Source organism: Pongo pygmaeus, chromosome 21, assembly GCF_028885625.2.
Source record: "Pongo pygmaeus isolate AG05252 chromosome 21, NHGRI_mPonPyg2-v2.0_pri, whole genome shotgun sequence".
NCBI lineage: Eukaryota > Metazoa > Chordata > Mammalia > Primates > Hominidae > Pongo > Pongo pygmaeus.
In genome coordinates, this window is record NC_072394.2 from 62,479,766 (window position 1) to 62,493,907 (window position 14,142).

General features: G+C 39.0%; 1 protein-coding gene across 7 annotated transcripts in view; it reads left to right on the forward strand.

Annotated features, from left to right (window-relative positions):
- The window catches only part of PHACTR3 (phosphatase and actin regulator 3), a 280,608-nt gene that overhangs the window by 225,675 nt on the left and 40,791 nt on the right, over positions 1-14,142 (forward strand). For all 7 annotated transcript variants that reach the window (XM_054467832.1, XM_054467836.1, XM_054467833.2 and 4 more), the window contains one exon: positions 12,399-12,552. In XM_054467832.1, the coding sequence (XP_054323807.1) occupies positions 12,399-12,552 (154 nt within the window). The remainder of the gene's footprint in view (positions 1-12,398; positions 12,553-14,142) is intronic.

The following is a 14,142-nucleotide window of genomic DNA, read 5'->3' on the forward strand; positions in this document are numbered from 1 at the left end:
TCTTTAGGGTTTTCTATATAGAAGTTCATGTCATCTGCAGACAGGAACAATTTAGCTTTTCCTTTCTAATTTGGATGTCTTTTTTTTTTTTTTCTGTAGCCTAATTGCTCTGGCTAGGACTTCTAGTATTTTGTTGAATGAACGTAGTAAAAGTGGGCATCCTCAGCTGGGCGTGGTGGCTCATGCCTGTAATCCCAGCACTTTGGGAGGCTGAGGCAGGTAGATTGCTTGAGGATAAAGAGTTCAAGACCAGCCTGGCCAACACAATGAAACCTCATTTCTACTAAAAATACAAAAAATTAGCCAGGTGTGCTGGTGCATACCTGTAATCCCTGCTACTCGGGAGGCTGAGGCAGGAGGATCACTTGAACCTGGGAGGCCGAGGTTGCAGTGAGCCAAGATTGTGCCACTGCACTCCAGCCTGGGCAACAGAAAAAGACTCCATCTCAAAAAAAAAAAAAAAAAAAAAAGAGTGGTCATCCTTGTCTTGTTTCAGATCCTGGAGGAAAGGCTTTCAATTTTCCTCCTTCAAAATGATGTTAACTATGGATTTGTCATATATGGCCTTTATTATATTGAGTTACATTTCTTCTAAACTGACTTCATTAAGAGCTTTTATTATGAAGTGATGTTGAGTTTTGTCAAATGCTTTTTCTGCATCTATGATGTAACATATTAATTTTTACATATTGAACCATCGTTGCATCCCTGGGATAAATCCCACCTGTTCATGTTGAAGGATCTTTTTAAATGTGTTGTTGAATCTAGTTTGCTATTATTTTGTTGAGGATTTTTGTATCTATGTTCATCAGGGATGCTGGCCTATAGTTTTCTTTTTTTGTGTCCTTATCTGGTTTTAGTAACAGGTAATGCTGGCCTTGTAGAATAGTTTGGAAATACTCCTTCCTTTTCAATATTTTAGAATAGTTTAAGAAGAACTGATATTAGTTCCCTAAATGTTTGGTGGAATTCAGAAGTGAAGCAGTCAGGTCCTGGACTTTTCTTTGATGGCAGATTTTTTAGTACTGACTCAATCTCCTTACTCATTATTGGTCTGTTCTGATTTTCTGTTTCTTCGTAATTAAATCTTGGTAGGCTGTATGTGTCCAGGAAATGATCCATTTCTTCTAGGTTATCCAATTGTTCATACTGTGCATTGTGCATGTAATTGTTCATAATAGTGTCTTATGATTCCTTCTGTGGTATCAGTTGTAATGTTCCATTTTTCATCTCTGATTTTCTTTCATTTCTTAGTTTAAAGATTTGTCAGCTTTATCTTTTCCAAAAAACCTCATTTGTTAATCTTTTGTATTTTCTAGTCTTTATTTTATTTCTGCTCTAACCTTTATTTTTTTTTTTTCCTTCTACTAATTTTGGGTTGAGTTTGTTCTTTTCCTGGTTTCTTGAGGTATAGTGTGATGTTGTTTATTTCACATCTTATTTTTTGATGTAGGCAATTATTGTTGTATACTTCCTTGTTACAATTGCTTTTGCCGTATCTCATAGGGTATGGTATGTTTTGTTTTTATTTTTGTTTGTCTCAAGATACTTTCTAATTTCCCTTTCAATTTCGTTGTTGACTCCTTGGTTATTCAGGAGCATGATGTTTTATTTCCTCATATTTGTAAAGTTTCTGAAGTTCCTCCTGTTACTAATTTCTGGCTTTATACCTTTGTAGTCAAAGAAAATACTTGATATGATTTTGATCTTAAATTTGTTAAGATTTGTTTTCTGGCCTAATATATTATCTAGGAGAATGTTCCATGTGCATTTGAGAAGAATGTGTATTCTGCAGCTGCTGGATAGAATGTTCCGTAAATGAACATTATGTCTGTTTTGTCTAGAGTACACTTTAAATCCAATATTTCTCTGTTCATTTTTTGCCTGGATGATCTGTCCATTGCTGAAGTAAGGCGTTGATATCACCTGCTATTATTGTGTTGCAATTTATGTCTTCATTTAGATATAATATGTGCTTTATATATTTAGGTACAAATTTGTATGCATATATTTTTACAATGGTAATATCCTCTCGTTGAATTGATTTCATCATTGTATAATGACCTTTTACAGTTTTTGACTTAAACTCTAATTTATCAGATATAAGCATAGCTACTCCTGCTTTTCTTTGGGTTTCAATTTGCATGGAGTATTTTTGTCCTTCCCTTCACTTTCAGTCTATGTGTGTCCTTAGAGGTGAAGTGAATCTCTTGTAGGCAGCATACAATTAGGTCTTGTTTTTAAAAATCTATTTAGCCACTCCCTATTTTAGCTGGAGACTTTATTCATTTATATTCAAAGTTAGTATTGATGGGTAAAGACTCCTGCCATTTTGTTAGTTGTTTTCTGGTTGTTTTATAGATCTTTTGTTCGTCTTTTCCTCTGTTGTTGTTTACCTTTGTGGTTTGATGGTTTTCTGTAGTGCTAAGCTTTGATTCTTTCCTTGTTCTCATTTGTGTATCTGCTGTAATTTTTTTTGTTACCATGAGGCTTATATAAAAAATTATAAAGTTATAATACACTATTTTAAGTAGAAAACAATGTAACTCTGGTCACATACAAATACTCTAGACTTTTACCTTACCCCGCTCCCACAATTTATAATTTTGCTGCCTTACTTTATGTCTTTTTAATTTTGTACGTTTCTTAACAACTTATTGTAGCTATAGTTATTTTTGACCATTTTGATTTTTTAATCTTCATACTAGAGATTTGAAAGATTTACCTACACCATTATCATAATGTAGATTCTGAAGTTGATTATGAATTTGCCTCTACCAGTGAGTTTTATACTTTCACATGTTTTCATCATAGTAATTATTGTCCTTTCACTTCTGGTTGAAGTACTCTCTTAAGCATTTCTTGTAAAGGCAATCTAGTGGTAATGAATTTTCTCAGCTTACTCTTGCCTGGGAAAGATTGTATTTCCTCCATTTCTCAAGGATAGCTTTGCTGGATATAATATTCTTGGTTAGTAGGGATTTTTTCCCCCTCTCTTATCATCCCATTCTTTCCAGGCCTGAGAGGTTTCTGCTGAGAAGTTTGCTCATAGACTAATGAGAATTCCCTTATATGTGACTTTGTTATTTTTCTTTCCTTCTGCTTTTAGAATCTCTTCTTGTTTTCACCTTTTGGTGGTTTGATTATGATGTATCTGACAGAGAACTTCTTTGAGTTAAAGTTATTTGGGGATGTTTGAGTTTCATGGATCTGGATGTGCATATCTTTGCCAGCATATGGGAATTTTTCACCTGTAATTTTGTTAAATAAGTTTTCTGTGGTTTTTTTTCCGTCTTCTTTGAAAATTTCATAATGCAAACATTTGTTTACTTAATGGTGTCTCATAAGTCCCATAGGCTTTCTTCATTTTTTAATCCTTTTCTCTCTCTCTTTTCCCCTCTGGATGGGTTATTTTGAATTCAGAAGTTCATTTTGCTTGATCTTGTCTGTAGTTGAAGCTCTCAATTAAAAAAATTATTTATTGAATTCTTCAGCTACAAGATTTCTGTTTGTTCCTTTTTAAATGATGACTGTTTGTTGACTTTCTTATTCAGATCATAAATTGTTTTCCTGATTTCATTGAATTTTCTACTGTATTCTCTTGTATCTTGCTAAGGTTTCTTAAGGTCATTATTTTGAATTTCTTTTCATGCAATTCATAAAGTTTTATTTCTTTAGGGTCAGTTACTGGGGAATTATTGTGTTTTTTTGGCAGCATCATGTTTCCTTGCTTTCTTGTTTCTTGTGTCCCTGCATTAATATCTGCACATATTGTGGTATAGTCACCTCTTTTAATTTTATAGATTGGCATATTTTGGGAAAAACTTTTACCTATAGATTGGTCCTAGGGTGTCAGTAGGGTAGAGTACATTGCCCTTGGTTCCAGGTGGGTGCAGTAATATAGTCTCTGTGCAGGTTTTTCAGCTGTAATCAATGTCAGCAATGCCTGTGAGTACCTCTGTTGCCTAGTCTGCAGAAGTCTGTGGCAATAGTGGCAGCAAGCTATAGTGTTAGTTTCCTCATTGGCTGCCAAATACTTTTTCTATGTACACTGAGGTCATTGTGTGCTTTTCTTTTTTCAGTTTGTCAATTTTGGTAAATTACCTTGTTGCTTTTTGAGTGATAAACTAATCTTGCCTTCCTGAAATAAAAACTCCACTTGGTCATATATATAGAGAGGTAAAAATCACAATTTTTATAAATTGTTGGGTTTGATTTGCTAATTTTTTTGGGTTTTACATCAGTGTTCTTCAGGAATATTGGTCTTTCATTTTCTTTTCTTGAAACATTTTCTAGTTTTACTTTGTCAGAGTAAATTCTGGCTTCATAGAATGATTTGTAGTCTCCCCAGTCTTAGTTTATTCATGCTGCTATAACAAAATACCACAGACAGGGTGGTAATAAATAACACAAATTTATTTTTCCCAGTTCTGGAGGTTAGGAGTTCGGAATGCTGGCAGGTTCAATGTCTGGTGAGAACCCATTCTTCATAGATGGCACCGTCTAGGTGTCCTCACATGACAAGAGATGGAAGGACAAAAAGATGTGAACTATTGTGAAGCCCTTTTTATAAGGGCCTTAAATCCATTCATTATGGAGGAGCCCTTAAGCCATTCATGATGGAGGAGACCTCCTGACCCTAATCACTTGCAAAAGTCCCTGCCTGTTAATGCTATTACACTGGAGGTTAAGTTTCAACATGAATTTTGGAAGGGACACAAACATTCAAACCATAACAACTTCCTTTTGCTTTTTTGAAATAATTTATATAAAATTAGTATTATTCCTTAAATGTTTTGTAGAACTCATCAGTGCATGTGTCTGAGACTGCAGTGTGTATGTGCATGAAGATTTTTAATTAGAAATTCTATTTTTAATAAATATAGGTCCATTCTGGTTACATATTTCTTCTTAAGTGAGGTTTGGTAGTTTGTGTTTTTTCAAGGAAGTTGTTCATTTTATATCAATTGTCAAATTTATTAGCATGAAGTGATTCATTATATTTTCTTATATCTTCTTAACATCTGTAGAATTAGAAGATGTCAGTGTCACCTCTCCAGTTTCTGATATAGGTAATTTGTGTGTTCCCTTACCATCTCTTTTTTCTTCTTCTTCCTGATGAATTTTTTTCTTTATTATTTTTTAAATTTCATTGGTTTCTTCTTTGATCCTTATTATCTTTTTCTTCTACTCGTGTGGTTTATTTTGTTCTTCTTTGTCTAGGTTCCTAAGATGGAAGCTGATATCATTGATTTGAGACCTTTCTTCTTTTTTAATATTGGCATTTAACGTTATAAATTTCCCTGTTACCATTATTTTGATATATTTTCATTTGTTTCAAAACACGTTCAAATTTCCCTTTTGATTTCTTATTGGAGCCATGAATTATTCAGGAATTTAATTTAGTTTCCAAATACGTGGGTATTTTTCTAGAGGTATTTTTTTTGTTGTTGTTATTTATAGCCAATTTATTTCCACTCTGGTCAGAGAACGTACTTGGTATGACTGAGTCCTTTGACATTTATTGAAGCTTATTTCTGGTCCAGAATATGTCTGATCTTGGTAAATGTTGTGTGTGTACTTGAAAAGAATGTGTGCTCTTCTGTTGTTTGGTATAGTGCTTTATAAGTGTTAGATCAAATTGGTTGATAATGTCATTCATGTCTTCAGTAGCCTTACAGGTTTTCTATTCTATGAATTATTTAGAGAGGGGTTTTGAAATCTCCAAGTAATAATGTGTGGATTTATTTATTTCTTTCCTCAATTCTGTCACTTTTTGCTTTATGTATTTTAAAGCTCACATAGGTTTGTCAATATTTAGTATCATTATGCTCTCCTGATGAAGCTGTCTCTTTATCATTATAAGATGACTCTTTTCAAAGAACCTGATGAGGTTTCTTGCTCTGAATTCTACCTTGCTTGACATTAATGTGCCCATTTCAGCTCTGTTTCATTAGCGTCAGAATGGTACATCTTTTTTAAGATTTTATTTTTAATCTATTTGTATCTTTATATATAGTTTTGTTGTTCTTTATCTAGGTTCTTTATATATAAGACATGTTTTGTTGGCAGCATATAGTTTTGTCTCATGTTTTAATCCATTCTGAAAATTTTTGCCATTAATTAGGGTATTCTGACCATTTGCATTTAATGATTATTGTATTAGGTTTAAATCTACCATCTGGCAATTTATTTTCTATTTGTTCCATCTAGTTTTTTCCATCTTTTCTATCTTTCTGCTTTCTTTTGGACTGAGTGATTCTTTTATTCCACTTTATCTCCTCTGTTGGCTTATTAGCTATATACCTCTTTGACTATTTCCATAGTTATAATGGTTGCTTTAGTGGTTATAGCATACCTCTCTATCTTATCACTGTCTACCTCCAGCGATAGTATGCTAATTCACTTTTAGTCTCATGACCTCACCAGAGTATACTTCTGTTCTCCTTTCCCAACATTTGTTCTATTGTTGTTGTCAATTCCACTCATGTTATAAACCTCATGCTACTTTTAGTATCAAAGCCAGTTTTCTTTTAAAGATAAATAATAAGAAAAAAATTATATATTTACACTTGTGGTTACTGTTTCTATTACTCTTCTTTCCTTTGTATAGATTCAGGTTTCTTTTGGCTATCATCTTCCTTTTGCCTAAAGGATTTCCTTTGTCATTTCTGTCATTTCTTATAATGCAGGTCTGCTGGTGATGAAATCTTCCAGCTTTTTTATGTCCAAGAAGGTACTTATTTTGTCCTTATTTTGAAAGACAGTTTTTCCAAGTATGGAATTCCGAGTTGTCTGGGTTTTTTTTCTTTCATTACTTTGTAATTGTTGCTCCACTGTCTTGTCATCCACATTGTTTCTCTTGAGACATCTGCTGTCATTCTCTTTGTTACTCTATACAGTGAATACAGAGAATGTCTTTTTATTTCTGTACACTTTCAATATTTTCTCATGGTTATAGATTTTGATTACCATGGCCCAGACACAGTTTTCTTTATGTTTCATGCATAAAGTTCACTGAGCCTTTTCCTGCTTCTTTGCAGGCATGGTAATTTTTTATTGGATGACACATGTGAATTTTACCTTCTTGGGTATTGGATGTTTTTTGTATTCCTATAAATACTGTTGAGTTTTGTTCTGGGAAGCGGTTAAGTTACTTGAAAGTAGTCTAATTCATGCCAGGTTTTGCTTTAACATTTGTTAGATAGAACCAGAGCAGTGCTCAATTATTGAGTTAGCTCAACGGCTAACTCCCATTCCAGAGGCAGAACCCCCTGTGTACTCTATTCAATGTCTGTATGTCATGAAGTTTTCTGTCTGGCTGATGGGAACCAGCCCTCCGTCCAGTGCTATGTGTGCACTGGGCACTGCTACCTCATCATTTCAGAGGATTCTTTCCTCAGAGGCACATATTAATCCACTGAAGGTTCAAGAGACCCTCTGTAGATCTTTGGGTCTTCTTACTATGCAACTCTCTTCTCTCCAGGTCTCTTTCACGCTAACTCTGGCTGCCCTGATCTCCTTGGCCTCTCAGGTTCATCTTCTCAACTCCAGGAGTTTTCCAGGCTCTTCCTGGGTTCCCCGTCCCTGGATTGTGGCCTGGCAACTCTCTAGAGGCAGTAGCTGGCCAGTCATGGGGCTACTCCATTTGATTCTCATTTCTCAAGGATCACTGTCTTTTGTTGCTGATTTCTAGCACGTTGAAAACTACTGTTTTATACATTTTGACTTCGTGTTTGAGGTTTGAGTGAGGAAGACAATTCAGTCCATGTTTGTCCATCTTGGTCAGAAGCAGAAGTTAATGTCATAGCTTTTCACTTGGAAGACTGAGACAAGTTTTCACAGCACATTCCTTCTAGAGAATAAAGTTAGACTCTGCTATTGGGTGTCCCCAGATGGGAACCCCACTTATCTTTTAGGCTTCAGCTCAGATGCTACTTCCTTCAGAAATCCCTTTCTGGCACACTACCTTCCTCATGTGGCTTATTTGTTCTCTCTTGCACCAGATCATTCCGCAGCTTTTGAGTTTGTGTATGGCAACAATGAACAAGGTATAATCCTCGCTGTGGATAAACTCACCATATTTGTTTTTCTCCATGGAGTGAAAATGTTTTAAGCTCATATAATGACTATGGTTAGGGAAAGAGCCACACAAATAATTAGGATATGTTGTGACAGTGCACAAATAGAAACACACATAATGTGCTTGAGAACATGAAAAGTGCCGGTTTTACCTTTCCTTCCCTCACCTGACCAACCTTAACGAGGCATGTGCGGCATCTTCCTCATGTTTGCTCTTCAGTGCCAGGTATGGAACAGGTCCATTATGGACAGGTGCCTTATTGAACTGAGCAGATCCATGAATGTCAGGCTGGGAGTGTGGTCGCTGGAGTCAGGCCTTGGTTTACATCCTGGTTCTGTCTCTTAACCACTCTGTGCTTCAACAGGAGAGCAGGAGGTCCTGCTTAGTTTTGGATATGCTAACTTTGGGATGCCTGCTAGAGATCTGGGGGAAGCATGGTGAAGAAAGCTGAATGTACAAGCCTGGAGTTCAGGAGGGAGGTGGTGTCTGGAGATGGAAATCTCGAGCCAGTAGCAGTTGGTTCTTAGTGTCCTGGGACACAGGAGGTCATATAGGAAGCAAATGTGGACAGAGAGTGAAGGGGTTTGAGGATTGGGTCCTGGGCACACCCACATCTGGAGGTAGGGGAGATGATGAAGAGCCAGCAAAGTAAACTGAGACATGATCTTTGAGGCAGGAGGATAGCAGGCTAGGGCAGAGACCTGGAAGGAGAGAGAAGAGAGCCCTTCACAAAGAAGGGAGTGACCGATGGTGTCCATGCTTCTGTGTGCTTGAGTACAGTGTCTGGGATTCTCCTGAGCATCCTTTACTCCACTGGGATGGAAGATGGGACCTGATGAGACCGGGGCTAGGGGAATGTCCTGAGCCCCACACGTGTTTGTATCTGTGTGCAGGGAGTGTGGAAGGCAGTTCTTGCTTGGTGAGGTGGAGCTGAGAGTGGTGCCACTTAGCAGCTATCTGTGCCACTCTGGTACCTGGAGAGAAGGAGCCGGCATTTGCCCATCCTTCCTCCTAAGCCCTGTCAGTTGTGCATTGGAAAGATGCCCCCATCCACCACATTTGCTGGAGTTGGACTAGAGCTGGTAATATCAGGGTTTTTACCTTTTAGTTTAATTTCTTGCACAATGCATGGATTTTTATTGAGTTTTGCCAGTAAAGAGCTCCATAGGGTATTACTGAGCAAGACTGGTCTGAAGATAAATGAAAGTTGTGTACTTGGAAAGACAATGCTGTATTATTTTCAAACCCCCTTGAGAAAAAGGCTTTTTGCACTGGGTGAGCTCTGGATCAGGTCCAATACAGACAGCCTTGCAAAAGTGGTGTTCCAGGGAACACAAGATGGGTCAAATGATGACAGTTTGGAGGGAATGAGTCTTTGAAGAGCTCTAGCCCCGTTCTGTTCCCTCAGTGGCTGCCAGGCAGCTGGTCTTCACCACAAATGCAGACTGTCACATGCCAAGGCTACTGCAGAGTTGAAGAATGGAGCACAGGACTGGAAAAGGTGAAACATTCTTCTCAAAATTCCACCAATTTTTCTGGAATAAACATTGCTTGTTTTGCTGTAAACATGTGGTTAATTTCAAGAGTTGTGAAAATTGACTGCAATCTTTTTTGCCAGTTTTCTCTTTGCTTTTACAAAGGAGAATTTTTTTTTGTCATTTTCTGTGATGTTACTTAACAATGTTCTTTCTAAGCAGTGACTTCTTTTTTTATAAGGAAACTGTATAAAAAATAAAATACAGTAACCAAAATTAAGTAAAATGATCAATTCTTGGCTTTTATATGCCAATTTATTTTAATATATATTTACAAAATTGAACACATACACATATATATTTTGGCATATAATATGCATACTTTCTGTCATTTACTTTCCTTAGCAATATACAGTGACTATCTTTTGTCATTCCGTAACATATACACCACCATTTTTAATAGGTACACAATATTCAGATGGAACAGATGCATCGTAATTTAACAGGTATCCTCTGACTGGATGTTTACGTTGTGTTCAATTTCTTACTTTTATGAAAAAGTCCGGGATGAACATCCTTTTATGTACCTTTTATGTGCTTGTCCCAATCATTTTAGGAGACAGACTCCTAGAAGTGGGATTTCCAGATCAAAGTTTAGGAAGAGAAAGCAAGCGTGTTTGGGGGCATTTGGGGAGGGTGATGTCTGTCACACAATCTAGACTGAAAGATCTCCCTCCATCCCTGCACCTGTTTCTCAGCTTCTACCTCCTGCTCAGTGCTAGGCAGCCTGCTCTGGGAAGGCATGCTCATTTAGATTAATTCACTCAGTGGGTAGAAGGGTCACTCAAATCCATGAAAAGTCCTCATTTTAAGCTATGTCTTTTGGAAATTTCCTCTTTTGGCTTTTAAGTAGCAAAACCTGGTAACCTTCTGATACCTTGGTGAAGATCAGTCAGCTCTATAAGTTTTTGTTGTGGTCCTACTGTGTATCCTTGTTGTGTTCATAGAGGCTGGATTAATAAGTAAATGAGAATGACTTGCTCCTAGCACAGATTTCACACAGAGCGAGTTTTCATTTATGTCTAGAGATCTGCAAAGAAGGGAACTTTTTCTCAGTTAAGAACAAATACGATTAAAAGTATGTGATGAGAAGCCTGAGACATTTGCAATGGGCTTAAGGACTTGCTTCATCAAAAGCTGAAAAGATTAAACCACGTTCAGTATAGTTTTATGTTTAAGCATATTATAGTTCTCTGAAAATGGCAATTCCTCTTTCCTGTATTAGTCCCTTAGCATTATGAAGGAATCTGTCCCGAGACCTTTGAGACTTCCTGCATTCATGAATGTCACCGTCGCATTCAGTCTCTCTTATAACATGCAGTAAAGGCCAACTGAAAAATGCCTGCGACTCCTCCAGGCTCCTGAGGAGACTATAAATACAAGACTGCAGTCATTTATAAAGCTATTAAAATAGGGGCTGAGCCCTTGCTGAAATGATTTTCAGAGTTGTTATTTTCTCTCTAAAACACATGGCAAACAATCGCATGTTAGAAATTCAAGACTTGGCTGAGTTCCACTTTTTGTATCTTACTTTATCCCAAACTTCTGTGAAACGACCATGTTGTTCAACTGACTTTCTTGCTTTGTATTCCTGTCTCCACACTAGGAGTTGACTTCCTTTTAGGTACCATGTTTCTTAAGAAGTAAAACCTGCCTTCATCTATGGAAGTGACCATATTGGATAATGACTGGAGCCCCCAGGAATTAAATCCCAGCCCAAAAAAACTGCAAAACCATAAACTGCAAAAATGCAGCCTACATTGTATGTGATACTTTGGAGTTACTTTCAGGCAGCAGCATCTGCAGTGGCAGGGCAGGTGGGGGCTGTGCTGTTCAGAAAGCTGAATTAACCAGCACCCACATTTCCTAGTGTACTAAGGGATGACCCTCTCTGCCTGTGAAAGAGCTAAACCCCATCTCTGCTCCTAAGTAAATATAAACATTCCATTCCCTAATACCTTCTTCTCATGCTGTTAACTTCACTCAGCTGATTCCAGACACACATAGAACACGAAGGCTGGCCTAGCAGACCTGGAGTCAGCCCACCCTTAAGTTCACGCAACAGTATTCACCGATGATGTACCATCTCCACATCCTGCTAGGACATGGGTGGGTGGGGGAAAGGCTGTCACTTAAAGTCTCTGCAGGAGACACATGGTAAACAAACTGAAAAGATATCAGTTGTTTGGGGAGAATTAAGATAAGTGGAGTGGTGGTGATTGGAGGCTCAGAGGGCTTCTAAGGACCTGGGTCCAACCCTGGATGGTCCTGGCAGAGCTGTGCGGTAGGCAGAGGAAGGAGATGACATGGAGACCCTAGAGTGGGATATCTAGAAACTGAAGGAAGAGCCATGTGGCTGGGGGGACAGTGGGCAGGGAGAAAGTGCAGGGACCATGTGGAGCTGGGTGGGGGCAGCGGCCACCATGGGGAAAGTCACTGTGTCATTTTTGGTCCAAACTCAGACATTTTTGAAAGAAAAATGTGGGTGCTATTAGTAATCATCTGGGACATCAGGTGTCAGCCGGGACTGTACCTGGAAACCCATGAGTAGGGGGCTTAGTGGACAGAGACGGTGACATCACCTTGCCCCTGTGTTGCCCAGTCTTCCACTGGAAAGTGCCACAAGCTGGCGAGCCTGTGTCCCCTCGGTTCTAGCCACCATCACCCTGGTCTGGAGTCCTTCCTCTGGCAGGTGGGCGGCTCCATTGACAAGCCAGCCCTCCACTAAGACCTGACTCCTTTGTTCCCTTCTCTCCTCTTGCCCTGGATGGGGCTTTTAGGAACACTGCCACGGAAATGCAAGAAGGAGCTCCTGGCCGTGAAGCTAAGGAACCGGCCAAGCAAACAGGAACTAGAAGACCGGAACATTTTCCCCAGAAGGACTGATGAAGAAAGACAGGAGATCCGGCAGCAGATCGAGATGAAGCTCTCCAAGTAAGTGGCAGCGTGCGGGCACAGCCGGGCCTGTGCTCTGGCCTTGCAGGCTGAGCCCTTCTGAGATCCCACATCCTGGGTGTGCCAGGCTGGGCACAACCCACCGTCTGCAGCAGGTCTCTTGACCCCGCCACCATTGATGTTTGGGGCTGTGTGGGGGCCCTTTCCTGTGAGGGCTGTCCCATGCATGCTTAGATGTTTAGCGGCATTCTCGGCCTCTACACACTACACCTCCCGTGACAAGAAAAACTGTCCCTGGACATCATCAAATGCCTCCTAGAGGGTGAATTGCTCCACTGGCCTGTAGCAGCCAGGCAAGGACTGGGCCAAACTGATGAGGACATTGCTTGTCAGTGTTAGAGACAGGGGGCAGTCTCTGTTCACCTCTGTCTGATCATTTTCCTGTAAGAAGGTGGGTCCAGTGTTGCCGGATCTTCTAAGTTTGTCAAGTAAAGCTACCCCCTCACCCACACACACACAGTTATGCAGTCACGTGTCACTTAATGACAGGATACATTCTGAGAAATGCGTCATTAGGAGATTTTGTTGTCGTGGGAACATCACAGAGCGCACTACACAAACCCAGAGGGTGCGGTCTGCTGCACATTTGGCTACATGCTACAGCTGATGGCTGGGAGGCTGCAAACCCGTACAGCACATGACTCTACTGAATACTGTAGGCAATTCTAGCACATTATGGTATCGAAACATTTCTCAACATAGAAAAGGTACAGTAAAAATACGACATACAAAATAAAAAATGTCACCTCTGTATAGAGCACTTACCATGAATGGAGCTTGCAGGCCTGGAAGCTGCTCTGGGTGAGTCCCGAGTGAGTGGTGAGTGAATGGGAAGGCTAGCGCGTGACTATGCGCCACCGCAGACTTCAGAATCACTGCACACTTAGGCTACGCTAAATTTACATAAACATTTTTTTCTTGAATAGTAACTTTTTACTGGATAAACTTTAACTCTCGGACTCTTATAATAACACTTAGCACAAAACACAAATTATACAGCTGTATAAAAATAGTTTCTCTTTACCCTTATTCTACAAGCTTTTTATATTTTTCAATTGTTTAACTTTTTAAATGTTTTATTAAAAATTAAAACACAAATGCCACATTAGCCTAGGCCGGCGCAGGGTCAGAACCATCATCACTGTCGTCTTCCTCCTCCACAGCTTGTCCCACCGGAAGGTCTTCAGGGGCAATAACATGCGTAGAGCTGTCATCTCCTATGAGAACAATGCCTTCTGGATTCCTTCTGAGGGACCTGCTGGAGGCTGCTTTACAGTTAACTTTTTTTTAATAAGTAGGAGTACACTCTAAAATAATCACTAAAATTATACTGAATACATAAAGCAGTAACATAGTCATTTAATATCATGATCAAGTGTAATGTGCTGCAAGTACATCAAGTGTGATGTACATCAAGTACATCAAGTGTGATGTACATCAAGTGTGATGTACTGCACGGTTACATGTACTAGACTTTTAGAGGCCTTGGCAGCACAGTAGGTTTTTTTTACGCCAGCATCGCCACAAACATGTTACGAACGCGTTACACCAAGATGTTATATGACAGCA